The sequence below is a fragment of the Mycetomoellerius zeteki genome, unplaced genomic scaffold, assembly GCF_001594055.1.
Source record: "Mycetomoellerius zeteki isolate Tzet28-1 unplaced genomic scaffold, Tzet1.0 scaffold612, whole genome shotgun sequence".
Lineage (NCBI taxonomy): Eukaryota > Metazoa > Arthropoda > Insecta > Hymenoptera > Formicidae > Mycetomoellerius > Mycetomoellerius zeteki.
In genome coordinates, this window is record NW_017257624.1 from 249,382 (window position 1) to 272,867 (window position 23,486).

General features: G+C 34.7%; 1 protein-coding gene across 12 annotated transcripts; it reads left to right on the plus strand.

Annotated features, from left to right (window-relative positions):
* Positions 1-53: 53 nt before the first annotated feature.
* On the plus strand, positions 54-23,395 carry Mgat2 (alpha-1,6-mannosyl-glycoprotein 2-beta-N-acetylglucosaminyltransferase). 12 transcript variants are annotated; one of them, XM_018456943.1, is made up of 11 exons: positions 54-326; positions 3,007-3,008; positions 11,128-11,187; positions 15,710-15,739; positions 17,992-18,072; positions 18,577-18,757; positions 19,133-19,555; positions 19,640-19,949; positions 20,473-20,793; positions 21,581-21,831; positions 22,103-23,395. In XM_018456943.1, exons 4-11 carry the CDS (start codon positions 15,733-15,735, stop codon positions 22,329-22,331), a joined length of 1,803 nt encoding a protein of 600 aa, XP_018312445.1. In that variant the 5' UTR covers positions 54-326; positions 3,007-3,008; positions 11,128-11,187; positions 15,710-15,732; the 3' UTR covers positions 22,332-23,395. The 12 variants fall into 12 exon arrangements, with proteins under 12 accessions (XP_018312445.1, XP_018312457.1, XP_018312446.1 ...); XM_018456955.1 differs by having other exon boundaries at positions 19,181-19,555; XM_018456944.1 differs by lacking the exon at positions 3,007-3,008 and adding an exon at positions 5,953-5,954.
* The last annotated feature ends 91 nt before the right edge of the window (positions 23,396-23,486 follow it).

Here is a 23,486-nt window from a genome sequence, read left to right on the forward strand (position 1 = left end):
GTCGTCCGAGGGTGGGTTCGCGTTTCGAGGGATTCGCACGCGCGCGGTTGTGACTCGCTCGCCGCGTGACACGAGTGACGGCTGAGCGGAACGCGCGAACACGCGCGGACTCCTTTACCTTCGCATTGAGAAGCATTGAGTCAGTCGCTCCGACACCACGCTCCGCGAGTGCGTGCGCGGTGCGTGCATGTGGCCGAAACGACGACGACGACGTCCTTTGTCATCGGCACCTGTCGCCGCAGCCGCCGCCGCAGCCGCCACCGACCCGCCACCGGAACGGAGTCTCCCCGGAAGCTGCACCCGGAGTGGCTCTCATCATACGACATGTGAGTGCACGATTGGGATCCCTCCGGATCCTTCCTAATGTTGGCCACGTCCTACCGATCGATTCGCCGACGATCCATACACGTTGCTCCTCAAGGAACACGTCAAATCAAAATGACTTTATTTCACAACGCCTTGAAAGTCAAAATGATGATTTTTGATTACAAAATTTGACTCTTTATTAACGTTAAAAATATCAAAATAAATTCATTTTAATATTTTTTTTTTGCTTTTGTGTGTTTCTTGGATTTCGGCTTCTTCCCATTCTGCTTCCCGGTATTCTTGTCTCGACGTGTTGTCCCGGTTCGCAATAGTCTTCCTCGATCTCCATAGACGATCACTGAAGTATTAGAGTACTTTTTGTAGTATTCTGAATGTATCTCGGCTACTTTAGAAGTGTAACGTATAATTTTGGTTGTATCGTGTAGCATTTAAATTAATACTTTAAAGGGAAGAAAAAAAGGGAATAGGTTGGTTTACAAAACATTACCGAAGTGTGTTTCGAATCAATGGTATTGGAATATATTTAAGGCTGAAAGTAGGGCAAATATGGATTTCTAAATGCGGCCGGTACGAGTGTCGGCCGATAGCGGTAACGCGTATAATTTTTATGCGTTGCGTGTTGGAAACAAATCTCAGAATCAGAGAAACGAAATTGCTCTTAACTCGAACACGTGGACGTGACAATCTTTATTATTATGTACGATTTTTATGTTAAGCGCCCCGTAAATAAGTTTCAGAGAAACGAATTACACAATCGCTAAAGTCTTTAAACGTCATCGTGCCGTGCGAGCTTCGACCGACGATCACGCTGAATAGGACAGTTGTGTTACGTGTGCTGTTGCAAAAATAAATCTCAGTGTTTAACAATTTAATTGTATTTAATACTAAATGCGCGGGATATAATTACGGGGTTCTAAACGCAGTCCGTGCGACCCTCAGCTATAATAACGATGACACCGAATGCGATTGTATTAGGAACAAAAGCGTGTCGGACAATTATACTGTGCGATTTATTCGACAAACGTGAGTACAGGCAAATGTGGTCTTTAATTATTACGACTCTCAGCTAATAGCAAGACCGAATACCGAGATTATCGCGTTTATGCATTACGAGTAAATCAAAGAAGAATGAGAAAATTAAAGTAATGTCATATTGAATCATGATAAAAGATGACATAAATCGCTCAATAATTGGTTAATATGACGTCAAATTGATATTATATTTTGACTTTCTTGTTCTCAAGGAATACACCAAGTCAAGAAAAAATCAAATTGATAATTTTTTGTTAAATAAAATTTAACTGTTATTTATTGACTTTAAGCTTCAAAATAAAGTCATTTTGATTTTTTGTTGACTTTTGTATATTCCTTGAGTTCTTTCTCAAGGAAAATATACGAAAGTCGACAAAAAAAATCAAAATGATTTTATTTTAATTTTTGACTCAATAAACAGTAAAATTTTCTAACCATACATCATTTTAGCTTTCTCTTGACTTGGTGTGTTTCTTGGGTTGGAAAGAGAATCACGCGCGATTACACCGCGTTCTTAGCTGGATGCGAGGTCGTAGGAATATCGGCCGATGACGGCACCGAATGTGACAAGAGGTTTGCTCTTTGCGGCTAAACTGCTATACACTCGCTGCAAAATAAAATTGATCTATATTTGATGTTTGGGGCGGAAACAAAAAAGAAAATTTAGTGCAGCCAAGTGACAAAGAACAGGCTCAAGCGTACTGTGTCACATCCGAATCTCGAGAGACGAAAGTCAAAGTGTTTGCTAAACGGGGAGTATAGCTAAACGCAAACCTTTGAACGCGATCGTGTGACTCTCGGTCGATGATGGCATTGAACGCGATTGTCGTGTCACGTGTCGCGCGAACGGAACCGAGTATCGTTACACCATTTAGCGTTAATCGCGGTCCACACATGACTTATCGCACCGTATACGACTGGTATCGACGAGATGGTCGACATACGCCGACTGTAGTTTTGACAAGCGATATGTCGGCTTGTTCGATCGACCTACCGTGTAGGTCAATCGTAGAAGGCGGAAGAGTCGATCTCTCCGCACGCGTGAGCGGAAGTATACCCTGCCGTGTCGAGGTGGATCTTGTCGCGTGTGATGCACGCACGAGGAGACGCGCGAGCGGATGTCTCGGGACATCCGCGCCGCATTTTGTGCAGCGTCGCGGGTGTTACGCTCCGGTACGGCGCGGACGATCGATATTGCTCTAACGTTGATAAGGAGGGTTCGTAATACACACACACACGAGGGAGGAGGAGAAGAAGGGAAGAGATTGAAACCGCGGTATAGTTTCGCCGAGCTCAGATTTCAGTAGCACGGACATGCGAGAAACTACACCCGTGAAAGCCGAGACGTGACAGCCGACGTGTGGTCGTCTCTCGCGTATCTGTTGCTCTCTCGAAAAAATGAACTTAATGCAATAAGTTCGTGAAATTGTACCGCCTTCCTTTTTTATTTCTGATAAGAGGATCGCGTTCTCACGCGATTATTCGACCATTGAGATTCGTAAATCGAATATCGATTTGGAATCAATTTCATTGGCATCGTCTAATTTGAACTCTCTGATCTTTTATATCACTTTTGGGGCTTAATTGAGAGAAAAGACATACAGAAAATTTAAAATTTACTGAAGGTAAATTTATTGAATAATTCAGCAGTTAAAAAATATTTGTTAATTTCTTAATACATGTGCATGTATAAAATATTTCAATTCGTATAATTTATTCACTTTGACTAAGTAAATATTACTTGTCGGTTTTTCCGATATTAAACCTTAAGAGTATATAAATAATAAAATTTTTATATGTATAAATTTATTTAATTTTAAAAGTAATTTTTTTTCGTTGGTACATATTTATCTACATAGATACAGTCAAATAATTTTATTTATGAACCTAAAACAATCTGGTTCAAGATAAAATCTATCTTGTCCTATACAACTTAAACTTGCTTGAAAGTAACCTTTGCCCTAAACCCTTTCACTCTAAAAAAGGTTAAGAAGAGAAAGAGTACTCAAGGTTTTTAAAGATGGTCTTGCTTTAGTTTCCACCTCAAGGTAGAAAGCAATTAAGTTATCATTAGAAAATTGATTTATTGAACATGAATTTTTAAACTTAATATCTTAGATTCAACGTTAAAATATCTTGAGGAGGAAAAAGAAAAGAATTTTTTTTTACAAAGATGTAGTATTGTTACATTCTCAATTAAAGCTAGAAAAAAATTAGTTTCTAATACAAATAATCATTAACTATAGGAAAGATTTGCGGTTTTTGGAATTTTGCCATCAATCGATGCTAAATTAAACGAAGAGATTCTAAATCAGTCAAAGACTCCGAATAAATATTCAGGAAAGATTCAGGACAAATTAATAAACAATGATTCTAAAAAATTGCATTAAAATATTTTTTAGACTATTTCTCTTCACCGTTAGAAATACTCTTTAGATACACTGTTAAAAATGTCATGAAATTTAATGTACTTTTAAGTTACACAAATTAAATTCAATTTTATGACACTAAATTAAATTTAATATATCTGCAACTGAAAAGTATATTTGTGTACATGTACATGAAATGTAGTGTACTTTTCATAAAATTTTACGAAGTTTAGTACATTTTTTATTAAATTTTATGTAGATTTGCATGAAATTTGATATAAGTAAATGTTTAAATTTAAGTTATTTATAACTTCATTTTCATTGACAATATTAAATATTTTTAATGTACGTGCTTGAAATTTACTTCTGTTACATGTAACGGAAGCAAATTTCTTTTTTTTAACACTGTATATTACGGTAAACACAGTTGAAAGAAATTGCTATTTGGCGAAACAAGATTAAAGTCTTCGTCAACAAATAGAAACTTGCGTCCAACGAGATCGAACGGAGTGCGTGCCTGTTAATATTTTTAGATTTATATTTGATGGCAAATAGGTGAAGAAACGGAGTAGCGACGAGACTAGAATTTATTGCGCAATTCTTCGCACGCGATCGATCAATACAGTTTTATTATCGTCACAAAATCAAAAGCGGAAAATCACTATACTGGCAGAGACAAATAAATATTAACATTTAAAAGATTATTAATATTTAAAGTATTATTTATCTTGTCGGATAAGTATAGAACGATAGAGTCGTGCACGTATACTTTGTTTCTATACGTTATTTTGACGCTAAGAACTTTATCGCAAGAGGATAAAACAAAACCGTTAATGAACGGCATGTGAACGAGAATTGAATTGTTAACATTCATTAACACTTCACGATAGCCGCCTTCATTAACGCTTCTTCTAACACTGAATTTAAATTAGGAACTCCTTACAGTCCACGAATACAAATAGTATTTATGTGGGATATACGATAATAAGCTTGCTAAATAAGATAATTCCTGTGAAAATTAAGATACTTTTTCCCAGCATAAAAACAAAAAATTATCGAGTTAAAAACGATCAATAAAGTGGAACTTTGAGAAATTAAGTCTTAGACAAAAAAATAGAATAAAAAATAAGTAAATATTTCAGTTTATTCTTTATTAAAATTTATTGAAATACAGAGAATAAAATGTGTAATTAAAAGCATAGCTGTAAAAATATTCACTGTTAGAAATTTAAAAACTGTGAGAAATAAGATATTCTATAAAACTTCGATAAAATATTATTTCAGTTCCCATAAGAGAGAAGAAAGGTCTGCGCTGTTCGTAGAATGTGTCTGCTGGCAAATGCTTTATACGTAGCTCCGCATTGTGTCGCATCGTTATCCAACATCCTGATCCTACACCGCAATGAATAAACTGCTTCCTTTATATTAATAGATTCTAAAAATTACTCTACGCTATTATTTTGACGCACGATGCTATTTTAATATCGGAAAAATGTCGTAATTGCAACGTCATACGAGTAAAAAATTATTTAATATATCTTTAAAATTAATTATTATACATCTTAATTATTTTTATTATTTAATATTATATATTTTAATTATTTAATATTATACAGATCTTTTATTTTCATTGTCTGTCTTATTGTTTTCCTCCGCAAGGAAATGAGCGTCTTCACATTCCAAGAGCATGCATAATCAGTTACGATGTTGGGCAATTATTTCCTTCATTGTACATAACGATACGCAATAGAAATCGATGCTACAAGTCACGATACTCCGGTTACATCACCGCACATAATTACAGCGCATTGCGCGCTCTAGAACAGGTCTCATTCGTCATGGACTGTCCTTTTTTTCTACTGCCAGTGCCGGTTTTTCACGGTCGAAGTATCCGGCCTTGTGCTTTTCGATTTGCATACATTCTCGTCGGCAGTGCACTGACGGCGTCCTTTTCCCAGAATCGTAAAATATGAGAAAAGCTGGGAAGTATATGGTACAACAAGAATGGAGCGGATGGATATTTCGTTTTCTTTTCGGTCTGCCGATCCGTTTTCTCGCCCGGTATCGTTAATACTGCAATCTCGTCCTGCCGTTAACTGCAACGTACGCGGTTTCCGGTGCGACGATGAAGCTGAGAAACTAATTATTTGTGTCGATCTGGGCGCTGGTCATGAAGAGAAAAAACACGATACGGGTTTTGTAACAAGCCGTCGTTGCCGGTCAGTAGTTTCTAACAAGATTTCTATGCCGAATAACTGCATAATTGTTCCGGTACTTTGAGAAAAAGACTTAGTGGTAGCAACTTTAAAAGATAATTATATAAACTTTATATATATATGTAAAATAAATTACTTTATAGTTATTGAAATTATAACAGTTTTTTCATCTGCTATGTGCAGTAATTCTACGCAATATTAAGTTTGTAATAGTCTATATAGTTGTTACTATTAAGTTTTTCTCTACTCAGTACTCTTTAACTGCGATTATTTCGATTTACTTCACTTAAGTTCGATTACAATCGATTAACTTGGACTACTTGTTTGAGAATTACCTAATACTCCTTTAGAATGTTTTATGAAATTCTAACTTAACTTCAAGATATCTTTTAGATTCTTATTTATAGATTCTTCTTTGTTGAGGAACTAATTATAGTTGATATTGATCAGAATTGATTTAACTCGTTATTTAACTTGTTAGGAACATTTTATTGTTAACAATAATCGTTTCTAATGAAAAGAATATGTCCTGAAGATATTTAACTTCAATCTTTGAATACTGTATAATTTTCAAGATTACTATGTAAACTAAATATTTTCAGTCAAAATTATTCAGAAATGTGTAGCACCAATAAAACATGATTTTATACTTAATTGTTATATATGTAACTGTTATGTAATGTCATGTATGACTCAGAAAATTAAATTTTGATCGTTATCCGACAATCCCATGTAGATCACGATAAACGAACCGTGTTCCGAGGAAACAAACGTCAGGAATGCATTCGGTTAGCGTGACGGGTGGGCGGTAGCGTGTGATAATGATTTTTATATACAGGTATTTTTACCCTCCTCCTAACCAGGGATAAATAATCCGCGAGAGAAAAGAACGATGATCGTCGGGCGAGATATCGCTCGGCTCAACTCTGCAATTCTTTCGTCTCGAAGAGGTGAAGAAAATCTCAAGGTGTAATCCGCAGTTGAGAAATGCATTAGATAGAATAGTGTCTTCGTTGAAAGCGGATATTATATATTTTCGACGTGAATATCGTGAGAGTGCAATCTCGTTTACCCGGTATACCTACAACATATGCGCGCGCATACGCAGCACGATACATCGGCAGCATCTTGTACCGAAACGTGTAACGATTTTTCACAATGGCACGTCTCCGATGCGGTAAACGACGGTAAAACGCTCGACGACGAATCTAATGCTCGTGTTACAAGTGTCAGCATTGTTGAACACGCGTATCCTTGTCCGCATTTTTTTAAGGATGTGAACGGTTTCTTTAGATATCGGGAGAAGAAAAGAGATAATTTATGATAATTCCGCCGTGTGAATAATTTCGTCATCTGTGAAGTAGAATTGATGCTATTGAGATATCGGTGCCCCAGCTGTTTAAAAAAGAATATTTATAAATAAATATATAAATAAATGTTATAATATATACATTTATTTACAAAAAAATGAATATTTGTTAAATAAAAATAATATAATTAAATCAAATTAATGATTCTTGTACCAAATAAATTAATATATGTTCACATTTTTTTAGTACATTCAACTGACATTACTTAAATAATTATTTATTAATTTAGTACATTTTTTATTAGTAAATGTTTTACTCGTTACTTACAATGTTTATCAATTTTTTTTAGCACACAATAAATGGAGCAAGCTCTAAATTTGCGTGCAATATGTCTCGTTAAAATTTATTTCACTCTTATCGTAGCGATAATTTTATTAATTGTAAGTATTACGGTAATTTTACTAAGTATATATAAACAATGTATCGTATATTTCTGATTATTGTCGAATGCGATAATACGTTATCGCGGTTGAGTTTGCCTGAAGTCTCGCGCAGATATGGAAACGGTTCAGTAACGTGGATGTACAGATCCCGGTAGCATTGCATTTGAGTGACTCGAGTGAATCACTCACTATATAAACATCTATATAAGCGTTGGCTAAATCTGATACACGATATTACGTAAGTTCTCTTGGAGTTTCATGATCGCGAGTGAGAGCAGCGAAAAGTGAGATTTTTCTAATGGAAGTCACGTGAGAGGTGAAAGTTAAAAATTTTCGACCGCAAGATTTACCCGAAAAACTCAGCATCTCCAAATTCTACACTCAAAGAAAAGATTGGCTGCCGCAGCAATTTGGATGGTAAAATGATAAAATATGGCATAGCCTTTTTAATTGGCTGCAGCAGCGAATTTTTGATTGCATTAGCCTATCCGCAATGTCAATATACCTCCAATTTCGATAGACTAACGCGACCAAAAATTGCTGTAGCCAATTAAAAATGCCTATATGCCATATTTAAATTGCTGCAGCAACCAATCGTTTCTTCAGTGTAGAGTTATCAAATTTTCAATACGATTTAACGTGTAAAATCGAACAAGAAAATAATTGTGGCAATTACGAGATGCGTGTTTATGATTTTGCGAAACGATAAAGGAAATGATTTTGTATATTGTTCAGCAATATTCAACATAGATAGCAATATTTTGCATAGCTCATCTATTTACGCAGTTTAGTTTAAGAAAAAGAGTATAGAAAAAGAGGTGCTGATTTAAAAAAAATATTAGTTGATTCAACTAAACACTGCGGTAACTATCAAGCAAATATTTGTTAATTCAAATAAATAACATGTTTTAAATTACAAGATTTTGTTAACACGACTCACGTAGGTATATTTAATCTAAATATATAAATACAAAACTTGGACCAGATAATCATTACAAACTAAATGCATTTAGTCAAGTTTAGTCAACGACTTTTTATTCCTAGTGTATAAATATCACGTTTCAAAGAACACTTTTAACGAGTCGAATCGTGTTCGTTCATCATTATGCGCAATGTTCATCGAGGAAATGATTAAGGCGATTATAAGAATGCAGTCGGATTGTAAAAAAGAGACGGTGCATACATTTACTGATATGCAGTGAATCGATATTCAGGGACACCGCGGTAATATTACCGCATGGAGTATAACATACACACACACACACACGTGTTCAAACACACATGTACGCTTTGCGTAGTAGAAGGCACATTATATCGAACATCTACCTATTGCCTCCTACCTTATATATACGAGAGCGCACACGCCTCACCAATATATGCGTACACATGACGATCCGATGCATTATTCACCGGCGACCAACAGTACCAACGCCATGCGCGACGCGATAACAACTATAGCATCTTCTCCGAGAAACACAGAAATAGACGGTGCATCCGTCCGTCAAAAGCGTTCGTGCGAGGCACGCACCTACGAATGAAAGAACCCAAATTTCCGGTCGCCGCGGCGCCGTCTCGATCAGCACGCAATGGTACGTTTACCGTCTCGTTACTATGTATATCGTGCGCTCGTAATTAAACCGCGTTTAACAGAAAGCGACGGAAAACGATCTGAGAAAGAATCGCTCTTTGCGCTTCCTTCCTGTATATTTATTTAGAATATTCTACGTTTTTAATCTGTGAATTGTCAAATTTGGATGAATTTCTCTTTTAAGTGAAAATTTTGTTATATTCTTTACACAATTCTTTTTTCTATCGATGAATATATTTGAATGTATTATACTATTTATGGTAATGTATCTATTTTAGATGAAAAAAAGTTGTCCGAATGAAGTCACGGTCTGTGTCAAGTTACTATAAGGAGATGCAAAACAAAGTTGAATCAATCTACTTTTCATTTCAATTGATTCGCGTTCAAGGTTCAGCAAACACAATTTTTCGCTTAATATCGCAGTTCTGTGATGCGCAGAACTTATTTTCATCTCACATTAGTTAATTATTTAGAAAGTTTATATATACAAGCATAAATACATATTAGAAATTTAATGTCTTTCTTATTTTTCACAAATATGTTTGTAGAAATATTTTTTATTTTCTAGAAGAAAATAAATAAGAGAACGTCAGCAAGATTACTTTGTACTAATACACGATAAGATAAGTGGAAGGTAATTGAAGACATTATTTTTTAAAATGAATCACAGATTGTATAAAATTATTAATTTTCTAGAAGAATATAAAAAAACGTTTTAATAAAATTACATTATACCGTGTGATAAAATATCTAAATGAGAGGCAATTTACGACTTTATTTATTATACGACTAAAAAATAATAGACATTTTATAAAGATCTCAGTTATGATTATATATATACGCGCAATGAATTATAAGGGATGAAAGTATTTTTGCAGAGAGAGATAATAAAACAAAAGTTTCAGTATTTCAATTATTCAAAATATTTTATTTTGCTCAATGTGTCGAGAGATAAGCGCGAAAAGTAATTAATATAATTAATTATATCACTTAAAAAAATTGAAGCATGTATAATATACGCGATAAAACGATTTCGAAACCATTCGCGTATTCTGTCTTTTCTTTTCCATGATAATCATTAATGAGCAGTTGGCGAAATTAATACAAGATATTACGGGATAAAAATATTTCGAATACTTTTTTTTCCGATGAGTTATTTTGAGGGTCGTGTGTGCAGTGTGACATAATCAGGTTCATTCATAAGCCGTACTAATGCGTATTACTGCACAGATACAGTCACGTTTATAAAGGCTGCTATCTAAAGGCTCATTTAAGCGGAACATTATATCGGATCGATATCATAAAACCCGCTCGTATACAGTTCATAACGTAGTTTTAATTTCACATCCGTTGTATCGTATTATATATACAACTCTACACATTTTCCACTTAAGTATAATACATGACATTGATATAACGTCGTTTTTGAATGTTTCCATAAATATTACGCAATATTTCAATCGCCATAATAAGAGATCGATATAATTTAATTATTTTATTAATTTTTATTTTTATGCAGTACTCTCACTGTTTATTTATTTATTAGATAAATTGGTTGATATGGATATAAATGCAATAAGAAAATGAGTAGTTCAATTCAGTTCCGTTCTTCTTTCTTATCTTTTTGTCTTATTTTGCTGAGATAAATATAATATATTTGTAATTCAATTCTAATTTATATTAAGAGTGTCAATTAACAAATGAGTATGTCAGAAATCTTTTTGTTTTTTTTTATTTTGTATACAATTCTTAAACATTTCGTTAGAAGTAAATGCGATTGTGTAATTCGTATCTTTTGTTTGAATACACGCGTTGTATTTATCATGTGTCTGTATGTTCTAGTTATGTTTCAGATTTCGTGAAAATGAAGGGCCAAACAATGCTTCATTCTTCTTCATCAAGGTAATAATAATACTGTTTACAAGTCTGTCGAGTAAGATAATTATATTATTTTACTATCTTTATCTTTCGATGATGTTACATGATAGTAGCAGAAACATATTGTAGCATTAGTCGATTCAATAACGATTTGATGTTCAGATAAGCTTGTTCGCAATTTTTATTTTATTCTTCTTATTTGATATGAATCTTTTGTTGCTTTCTCTCGTCGTTTAATCCTTTGTTGCACAAAGGACTATGCCCAGTTTTATAGGAAAATTTGGGCTCCGGATGAACAACTTTGAGACATGCCTAATTTTAAGGTATTAAAAAAGAATCAAAAATTCCATAAGCCTAATTTTATAGGAAAGGTTTCCTGAATGCTCCTAGAACACATATATTGCTCACATTTCAATTAGGCAATTAAAACCTTTTGTTTCACACTTTGAATATCTCTCTCCTCTCTTCATCGATTAATATATCACTTATAACTATTCATTTGGGGTCCAAAAAGGTTTTAGTTGTCTTCGTCAAGATTGGACATATTTCAAATACTAGATGATTCGAGAAATCGAATAAAATCGGTCCTATATGATATACAATACATGGTCATAATAGCGAATTTTGAACAGCTGTAGCACTCAAGGGACTCATTTTACATAAAGTTGTGCATATGGAACTTTTTAATCTTTTTTTGACGCTTTACAATTCTAGCTAGGTCTCAATGCTGTTCAGCCGGAGCCCAAAACTGGGCATAGTCCTTTTTCTATTGAACGTATGTTATTGAATTTTAGTATATATGGGGGTTTTTTGGGGGGTCGTTGATTACAAATCTTAAGTCAAAATTTAAGAAATCAAAATGACGGATTCAATATGGCAGCTAAATTGAAAAAATTAACTATGGCTTATCTACGTGTAAAATTTTATACGTAAGAATATTAAAAAATATTAAAAATATTAAGAGGATTTATATTTCATTAATCAGAATTTAACATGCCTTAATAGTCATTTTGACCGCCATTTTGGATCTGTCATTTAAAATTTATCAATTATGAATGTAGATTTAAAAACAGCGACCTCCAAAGCATTAATATAAAGATTTTGAAAGTATAATGTTTATTATCACTTTTATTCTAGCATGAATTTTTTTTATTAAAAAAGTGCTAATTTTGACTGATCTTTTGTTTTTAATTTATATTTATATATAATATATTTTTGTTATTCATAAGTTTTAGGAACATAATTAGAAACGGTAATACCAAAAATGTAATAAATATAAATCAATTATCGGCGAGAAAAGTGTATCTTCTACACGCACATTATGCAACAAAGGGTTAAGTTGAATTTTATGTTCGAAAAGGAAATAAACGGAAAAATTTTTGAAAAAGTCTTTAAAGTGCGACTGCAAAAGTGCAAGTTATGAATAAAATCGATAATATATGATAATGTATGACGACTTTATACGAAACGCCAACATTGCATAATATTGAAATTATTAGTGATTAACAATCTTTTACATCTAGCAAAAATGACGCAATTAACGTGTGAATATACATTTGTAAAAAAATATTTATTTTTCCATAAAAGTTATGATAATATAACATTGCAATATCTCGTATGTTGCATAAATTGATACAGTTCGATCGACGCAGTATATCGATTTCAGCAGAAATCTCGAAAGTGGATTTTACAAATCGCTTATCATTCAACCGAAATGTCAAACGATATCTAGTGGAATCGCGACGGACTGTTCGAGCAGAACGAGCAGGTCGCGAGATTTCGGCGTGCGTTGAACGGGTGCCAGAAAAACGAGGTGGATCGAAGATAACCACGAGCAGAATTCGAGGATCGCACGTGCGAGCCACAGAAGCGATGTCTTGCACATAGCCCACGAATCTTTTTTTATTGTCACCGCGATAAATATAACGACTAAATCAGAGAGAGAGAGAGAGAAAGAGAGAAAGATAGCACGGAATTTCACGCGAAAGCTGGAAGTTATTCGTCCAGAGTGCACCACATCGTGCCAGTTCTCTTCCCACGCGAGATTTCAAATCTCTCTTTCTCTCGCTTCTTTTTTCTTTCTCACTTTTTATCGATCGCGTTGCTTGTCGAACGTTCATCTTCACATATGTATGTAAACGAATGCACCTTTAATTTTATCCGTGACGCGGTATCTACAGCTGAAATTCACGGAATAAAAGATTCGCTCTTCGGTATTGAAAAGTGATTGAGAGGAAACGTGATTGTGAAGAAATAAATAGCGAATTATCAGATCCAATTAAATATAGAAGTATTATTCGAGACGTTCTGATTTACAGTAGTTTCTTCATTAGTAGTTTCATTCTTTTGCATTTTACCTTAATCTCGTATTATTCACAATCAGTCGAAGAACACTATTGTTAATTTTTTTCACGACAAATTAATTAATCATAGAATTTAATTAATTAAGTTAGTCATTCGATAAAGAAATGCATTAGTGTGTATTAATGCAATTATTATTTTTCCTTATTTTACGGAATTTATTTTGAAGCGTCCGCAAAATTTATGTCGATTTTTTGAAAAAAATGCAAGAGAGATACTTTTATGTAGATACATTTTAATCCACACACAATTATGCTTTCGTCGAAAAGTCTAAAGGAAGAAATTTCTCGTATGATGCAAAGTAATAAGTATATACGTATGTATATGTATAGTGAACGCAATCTTTTACATAATTTGAAGACTCAATTTTCTCGGAACTTCTCATATTTCTCAGGGATAAAGTTTTCGAGGTGTGACACGAATTTTCCATGGTCACAGGCTAATATTATTATTCCTCTCTCGATGAAAAATCTAATTTCTCATACGAGAAATAAGCAATATAGTGTATGCAAAATAATACGGTGAAGCTGTACGTAGGTACAGTAAAGAAAATTATATTGCAATAATAGAGAAAGATTGTATTGACGCATTCCGCTGTCACTTTGAAGGTGAATCGAACATTAATGCATTATCATAGGCATTTTTGCACACGGAAGCTACGTGTTTATCTTCAGCCCTCACGATGTTGAGGGATATTCATCGCCTTATAGACTCTTTACGCAAACGCGCGCAATGCATGTCACACTTTGTGACAGCTTGATTGAAAAAGATGTGCCTATTAAAATGTCATACAGGCTTCTTATCTGCATTAACCATCTGCGCTATTGTCGAATCGCTTGACAATAAACGGTAGTATGTGATAATTTGGCGATATTCATGCTCATATATTGACAGGCGGATAATCGCTGATATTGTTATCTCAAATGATGCCAGTAATGTAGTGTTGGTTAGTAATAATTAAACCGTAATATTTATGCAGTCGTACATATTAAAAAATAATACCTGTATGTATATACACTGAACCAAAACTATACGTAAATACAATAAGATATATTCATTGAATTATGAAAAAATAATGAAAATTGGTCCAATGAATTCTCATAATGATTTAGATTATAAAACTATTTCTAGAATTCATTGCAAGAATGAATATATAGTTGTATAAATGAATCCAGTTTTATTATATCAATGAATTAATTACATTAAGTCGAACACTAAGTCGGACATTGATTAACGATCATTCATTGGACCAAAAATGAACAAAATTTTTTTCAGTGTATGTATATTTTCTCAGTTGAAACATATGCAGTTATATAAATGGGCGGAAGAAAGATGCTTTTTCATGCGTACTTGTCATATCTCAACATTTTTATCATGATAATGTATTCTTGAATTTATCAGTTTCGAAAAATTTCAATACATACATATGCTAAGTGAGTATATATATTCTAAAGCTAACAGACAAATGTATAACAGTTTACGGAAGAAAACGTTGATATTAGAATGAAAGCTTAATTGTGGTTCGGTAACTGAAACGCTCCAACAATTTTTATTATCATGCAAGCCAATTATAGGAATTGTAGTTATAATTCTTAAAAAATTCTTAAAAAAATTATGTAACTAAGATTCTTACGTAATTGCATATTTTCTTAGAAAGCAATTTAGGAAGTAAGACCAAAATAGAAATGTCTTATTAAAAAAAAACATTCTGAAAATGCATATTTATTTGTGCATATTCTTTGCGATCGCTTTGTTCGTTCTACCTTTTTTTTTTTGTTATCAATGTATTACATAAATGTTCGAAATGTAGAGTTTTTGCTCGCGTTTCAAACGTGTCTCAGTGGAATTTCTAACAGTATTATTGCATAATCCGTAGTCGCATGTTGTTGCATGTTTTGCACGAAATACGAAATATTCTGCGGTTTAACGTACACGTTACACTTATTTGAACTTCTCCCTCGTACAACGTTCATACAGAAAACAATCGAATGGCATCGGTAAAAACAATAAAGAATTGTAATAAATTTATTTACAGTCTCATCTTAATTTTGCTCAAAAAGCAACTAGTATGTTTTATTTTGGTCGACTGACTTTATTTTGATACGTTCGTGTTATTTAAATTTATTTATCGTCCTGCGTGTTCCACGAGACGACTCACTAATATTCCATGTGAATTTTGTTTTAGGACGCTCTCCTAGGAATGACACTATGAAAGGTGAGTGAACAAATAGTCTAAGGTCTGCTTGTTAATCAAAACGATTTGTAAATAATGTTATACAAGATGGTCCATTTAAAACAAAAACTGTTTTTCCAAAAGCCATTAGCGATAAAACTCGTTTTTGATGTTCTAAATGTTTCTCGAAACCTTTTATGGGATAACTAAGATACCGTTATTGAATCCTTTAGAAGGACAAATACATTTAACATTTTCTTAGAAATTCTAGATAATACAATATTATAGATAGAACATCTCATAAAATATTTTCTCTCGCTCTCATTTTAATATTCTTGTATGTAAAATGGCAAGTTAATCTACATAAAATATAATTACGTAAAAATACGTAATTCTATTTAACCCGGCGTTAAAATATGTACGATTACTAAAGTGAATTTATTGAATCTTTGCTAATCTAAGAGCTGAAATCGTGATAAACTTTTAGTATATTTTAAATTAAGTTTGATTCTTGAACATTAATTATACAAATAGAATTATTTTTAGAGAGTCTTTTAATTACAACGACATCAGATACAATACAGTTCTAAAAATAATATTCTGTTTATATATAGTATCTGCATTGCTGAATCTCGCTTGTTATACATAGTAACGGTGGGTTAAAAAATTGAAACGTATTGTTCCTTGAATTCAATAGCGATAGCTCGCTTGTTATACATAGTAAAAAATAAAATGTTAATTTTAACTTAAAGACATTTAGTGGACTTTCTGAGACATACAAAAATGTTAAAATTAACACAAAAATGTTAATTTTAACTTAGAAAATCCACTAAGCGTTTGTAAGTTAAAATTAACATTTTATTTTTTACAGTGTATATACATATATAAAAGATTTCGATTTTGGAGCACCAAGGAAAGTATTTTATTTCTAACATTCTTCTAGAAAACTTGCGATACCTTTATATCATCACTCTGTGTGTGTAAAGACAGCATAAAGAGATATATCCACTTGATGAGTGCTCATCAAATCTATATACACGTCTCATCATGTAAAATGGGATGTTGTACAGTGACAATGTTACGTATGATAATACGAGTTATATAAAATTCGTTATATAAACGCGACAATGTTTGCGTTCGTCGAATATTTGAGAAATGGTAGCACGATTTGCAATTCCATTCGCTTGGCGCGATTCATGTATATGTTATTTGTAATACTGTTTTAATTTTGTATAGTACGTGTATCGTGTATATAAAATCGAACTCCAGGCGACGTGATCATTTGCCAGCCAAATATTCGACGAATACATAAATACGAGTTTTAGTTGCATACGCATATAGCGTTGTCATGTCAACCTCATTGTCCCGGCACTTCTCACGGCTTGACAATATTTATTAAATGGACACATCGTTTGCAGCATCGATCGCGTTAGCATCACTTTTACGTAATTATATACTATATTATGATTATATATTTAAAGCGCTATTTAATGCGAATTGTTTATCCTCTTAAACTAGAGGATTATTAAAATAGCTAGCCATCATTTAATGCATTTTCTTTTATTAAAATTGATCCTTTAAATAAAGGGACACAGATTTTTTTAGAAAATGGATATTTAAAATTTAAATATTTGAAGTTTTTATATTTTTAAAAAATTTCTAGTAAATATTAATGCCATATTTAGGAAAGATATAAAAAAATAAAACTCCGAATATTATTTATATTCAATAGAGAATAAAAAATAGTAAATACTTTTATAATTTCCCAAATAAAGTCTAAAATTGTGATGACATAAGACGTCTTTAAGTCGTCTTTTAGACGCAAAAAACGTCTTATGACCCGATTTTAGACACTTTTTGTTGTCTGGGTTATTTTCTGGAGAACTTTCTTGCTGTGATATTTTGATTTGCGATTTTGGGCCACCCTTATAATACTTGACATCGTGTAACATTTGATATTTCTATATCGATAATTAAAGAATCGATATATCAATTCTTTAATTATCTTATGAATTAAAAATGCGGCAGTAATCGCGAGTGAGTACAGTTTATATCGTAAATATATTGAGCGATGTTTGAAGCATATAATGTTTATTAAAAAAACTTAATTACTGCGAAAATTTTATATTATTCTATGTAGTTTTAAGCACGATACCTTTTTACGTTTCGTTTTTTACAAATATCGCAGTTTGAAATGAAAAACAAAATGGAGCATTAGATAAGGAAAATTAGTTCATTTTCATATACTACGTTTGTTTAATCTTACATTATCGGTAACTTATCTATAATTGCAGGAAAAGCTCACGATTCGTCTATACAAGGTTTTGCGAAGCAGTACCCCGGCTGTACACTATATACCAGAAAAAAGTCGGGAGGTAGGTTTATAATGATATGCCATCATTCATATATAAAGTATTAGATCCGAAGATATGGCATCTACACTTTACGTTTTCTCGTTATATGAAAGTAACTTTTTTTTTATTTCAATTGGAATCGATAAAACTCAGTTGATTTGATGGAGAAATCAATTTTTTTTATATATACTAATAAAATTGTAATGAATTTTATTTGGATCTATTTATATACCTGTTAAAAAATTGTTACTTATAAAATAACAAAATATAGTCTTTACGCTACGTAAGCCAAATTATTTATTGTTTTGCAGTTAGTTTCAGAGTGCATGATTAAACTTTTTTGATTGATATCATGATGTAAGACAGGTGTAATATCTTCTTACATCATGGCTGGTATTGATCTTTTTTGAGTGATACTTATTTAGCAATCTGTGATATTTTGATATTGTATAGCCAAAACGTCCTTAACGAAGATTATCTCTTAGAATAGAAGATATGAGCAAATATTAAAAGATATGTTCGTAGGAACAGCGATCGCTGGAGGATCGCGATCGGCTCGCGGAATTTTGAGGACCCTCGTGTTCATCGTTTTGGCTACATTTCTCTGGCTTCAGCTTCACGTGGTCAGTTTGACTGGTCGAGATGATTCCGGGCAATCGTCATCGAACGAGACGCTTTTCTCTCTCGTACCTCAAGAGTTGCACAGGTAATCTCGCAAGTTTCGTAAAATTATTTTTAATGTTACTATGCCATTATTATATTTATTAATATTGTTATTAACATGTCTTGGACGCACGCGCGAATTTAATTGAAAACAAATTGGATGTGAAGTATGAGATGTATAATTTATCTTTTAATTTTATAAAGATTTAATATCACCTCTTTTAAGAATTAAATGAAGCAAATCTATGATTTTCCTCGAGATATTCTTCGTAAACTATCCTTTTTAGAGGAAAGTTTTTAATTATCTAGAATAAATAAACAAACTTTTAGGGAAAAGTTTTGCCGATAAAATAGCGTTAATAAAATTTCTCAATAATTACCTCATCTTCCGTCAACGTTTTGCCTTCTATATTTTCAGATTTTTAAAAGAGGGACGTAACTCGTCCACAAATTTGGTGAATTCTAGCTCGGGAGTGCTCACGGAGTTGGAGATCGCGGAAATCCGTCATAAAATTGAGCGAGCGAATGCGGAGCAAAGAGTGTATAACGAGGAGGCGTTCGGACCGTTGGCCAGCGACGCTCCAATTATAGTCATCCAAGTGCATACGCGGCTCACTTATCTGCGGCACCTTATCGTCTCACTGGCGCAAGCTAAGGACATCGAGCAGGCTCTTCTCGTATTTAGCCACGACGTTTGGCACCCAGATATCAACTATCTCGTGCAGAGCGTCGACTTTTGCAGGGTTATGCAGATCTTCTATCCACACAGCATCCAGACTCATCCCCATACATTTCCCGGCGAAGGACCCAACGACTGTCCACGAAACATTCGCAAAGAACAGTAAGTTGTCTTCGTCGTTTGTAATCTATCGAAAAACCTCCCCCGAATTTGTCAAATTCAATCGAATTTTGTTTTCTCTTGCAGGGCCTTAAATTTAAAATGCACCAACGCCAAACACCCGGACTTGTACGGTCACTACAGGGAAGCGAAGTTTACGCAGACCAAGCATCACTGGTGGTGGAAAGCGAACAGGGTATTCGATCAATTATTAGTGACAAGAAATCACACCGGAATGGTCCTCTTTCTCGAGGAGGACCACTACGTCGCCGAAGACTTCTTACACGTGCTTAGACTTATGGAGCGCACTTGTAAGCTCAGTTGCGAGAGGTGCAACGTTCTATCGTTGGGTACATATTTAAAGACGTACAACTATTTTACGGATTTTAGTCGTAAGGTGAGAACTAGTCCGTACTTTTAGCATATTCGTTACATTGGTAATTATGCTTTGCGCGATGTTTCATGCACAGAATAAGGACGTACGAATATATCAGGCGGGTGTACGTTAATGAAAGGCACCATTTACAGGCGATCGACAATGCGTAGACGATCTGACGTTTCTTTAGCGGCTAACACGCATTCATTTATCTCATTCATAATTAGGCATATACAACAACGGCGATTTTCTCACTGGCGCACGAGTACAACGTTGCTGGCGCTTGTAGCGTGACAGTATCTGGCAAAATTAGCGCGAGCGTTATCATATCCCAATGAAACGCGATCCCTCGCTTACAAACAAGATATTTTTATTTCTCTCACACAGCGTATTTTTCATTCTCTCTGATTCGACACGCAGAAATTCTCGAAGGAAATATCTTTGCGCATCGTTGCACGTTTACGACGTTAAGCATATCCGACATTATCATATGTTCACCATTAGTATGTCTGTGTCGATGTTTCACGCACGCCCGATCCGTTAGTTCCTCGGCGTCGATAGCGCTCTGCAGAAGGAGTTGCTGCGTGGATTAAAGCGGCAAGAAGCGGCGATGGCGCAGAGGCAGCAAATCGGCAACGGATTCAGCGGCATCGTCACCGTCACCGGCGGTGGTGGTGACGGCGTTAATAACGCCGGTGATAACGCCGTCGTCATCGGTAACGGGAGTACCGGTGGTGGTGGTGGCGTCAGAGGTATCGGCGTCGGCGGTGTGTCATCCACCTACTATCAGAACGCGAACACGATGCAAGCGGCGCCCGGGTGGGCCTTCCAACTCCTGCCCAGTCTCTACAATCACTATCAGAAGGTTCTCCGAATCCACCGAATCCCGTCCGAATAGCAGCAAAAAAACCGCCTATCGTCATACTTTTGATTCTTTCTATTTCGCTTTGACCTCGCACCATCTCTCCTTTTTTTTCTTTTGCTTCGCCTTCCGCCGTATTAGGAAAATGCAAGTAGTTCTCCATCCTCCTCAGTAAACTTTGTCAAATTTTGCACGACTCGCTTCCACCGGCTCGCATCGATCCAGCCAACAAAGGACGCATTGCATGGCGATCGATTGGTGGCTCCGGCTGCTTGACGTTGAATTAGAGAACCGGGAAAACCCGCTCTTTATTCTATAAAAAGAAAATATAGTGTATTTTATACGAACTCCGTGAACATATCAATTTAACTTTCAATATTAGCATATTCTTACCATGCTAAATGCAGTAGGTGGAACGCCTCTATAGATGAATTTCCATTTCCTTCAGATAGTAGTGCATGTTCCGAGCATTTATTACCATCACATGCACGATACAAAGTCATAATACAATCGGTCCGGTTATTACTGTGAGCGTACGAAATACCTTCGTACGCACGACTGAAGTCATAAGTCGTGTCTTTGGCAAGAATAAATAGCAGTTCTGGATTCGTCTGATAGAATACAGTAGGAGATATTTACGACTAAAATTCTGACTTTGTCTCAACTGTTCGCTTTAGTCGTAGACACATAGTTCGAATTAGATTTCCTTCAGTAGATTTTATGTGAAAAAGATATTGCGAAAATTTTACATCAGTACTTGATAACGACGATCTTTCTTCTGTTGGGACAGGCGGAAGTTACTCCGTGGATATCTAGCAAGCACAATATGGGCATGGCGTTCAATCGTGTCACATGGAACAAGCTACGGAAATGCGCGGCACAGTTTTGTTCCTACGACGATTACAACTGGGACTGGAGTCTGCAATATATCGCGCAAACATGCGTACCGTCCAGTCGAGGCGCCGGAATAGCGCCTCGCGCTGAATCCGGATTGATCACAATGACAATGAGAGCTCCGAGAGTCTTCCATATCGGAGAATGGCGAGTATCAAAAATCTCTCCGCTTATTTCCCATAAATGAGAATTGAGCTTTTACCCTGCGACATCTTTCACGTATCTCCTTTTTATCATTCGTGAGCTTTAATGCGATGTTAAGGGATGCTTTCCATTTGATGGCACAATTCGATACATGTCGTTCGGTCTTTGTTACTCATTAAATGTCAAAGATAAAATGATATTTGTGTCGACTTGTGTCACTAAGTGGAAAGTACCCAAAATTATCACCCTTCTAATTGGATGTTTACTTTTACAGTGGAGTGCATCATAAGAAGAATAACTGTGAATCGACGGCAGTGATAGCGAAGGTCCAAAACGTCTTGAATGCGGCACGCAATCATCTATTCCCTTCGCAATTAACGTTAACAATCGCCGGAACGGCAAAGAAGACGAAACTTCGCAAGGGTAACGGTGGATGGGGAGACGTTCGAGATCATCAGCTTTGCTGGAACATGACCATATCTCCAGATCTGGACTTGCCTTGAGAACTACAAACTTTGATGTTGATAATAATTGGTTCGAATACATAGATCGTGATACGAATTGCCAGTTACTGAATGATCAGATCTATAGCGGCAATTCTATCATGATAATCCAAAGGTATATTCGATACCGTTCTAATGGAATGTTTAAGGATGTCCAGTAGGATGATGCAAAGACTACAGAAAAAGCTCCGTCGTAACGAATCAGTTTCGAATTGCGCGAACGTATTATCGTCGCTGTCAGATACGATCGAAGGCGATTGTAAGATCGCTGTCACTGCCACGAACAGAATATTTCTTGCGCAAGTAGGAATATTTATAAACGTTTCTTCGAGCCAAGACGTAACACTGCACATGCAGATGAGAGAAAACATTTCGATAGTGAGTTCAAATTGGTGCTATTTTGGAAGAAAGTGCAATTCTTTTTTGGTATATTTAGTTTGCCGATTTGGTAAATTATTTATGCCCGTTATACTGATACGAAATAAGAAGACATAAGCTATGCAGCTGCAAGTGAATTAGTGAAAGATATATTTCGCGAAAAAAAGGTATTTGATTAAAGCGCGTTATTATAGTATTGACGAGAAGATTTATTTATATTAAATATTGCGCTGTCCACAAATATAGTGTGATAAAAATATTCGTAATAAGACATCGCGTTTCTTCAATTTTATTTTGAAGCAACGTGACGCGCACTCGCTTGAAAGATGAGTATTCTCGAGGACTATGCGAGAGTATGAGAGAGAAGTGTTGTGTTATATGTTCGATTAGATTGAAACATACATTATCGATATTCTAAAGGCCTATGAGACAGTGGAAATGGCAACATGTACGTATTTAATTTCCATGTCGCCGTATAAGCGATATATAAAGGGAGAAAGGCTGCACCTGTACTTCTGTAATTTCTTCTGTAATGGAAATAACTTTCTGCTTCCCGACTTATTGTTAGCTTCTGCTCTTTAAGATATTGCGCCAACGGCGTTTATCAGATTCGTAATTTCAATTACGAATTACGCTCATTATATTCTAGTCAACGTGTATAACATAACACTAAACCTGCAGGTATTTAATAATCGATTGTAGGAAATAAGTTTATAAGATTAAGAATTTCACATGTACTACTAGTGATACGCCCTCAAAGGCGCATTAACGTCATGT

Bases quoted from the DNA above. Each gene is read 5' to 3' on its own strand.
- Mgat2 (XM_018456943.1), top strand. The intron at 18,758-19,132 runs GTAATCTCGCAA...CTATATTTTCAG, and splicing joins GTACCTCAAGAGTTGCACAG to ATTTTTAAAAGAGGGACGTA. The intron at 19,950-20,472 runs GTGAGAACTAGT...CCGATCCGTTAG, and splicing joins TTACGGATTTTAGTCGTAAG to TTCCTCGGCGTCGATAGCGC.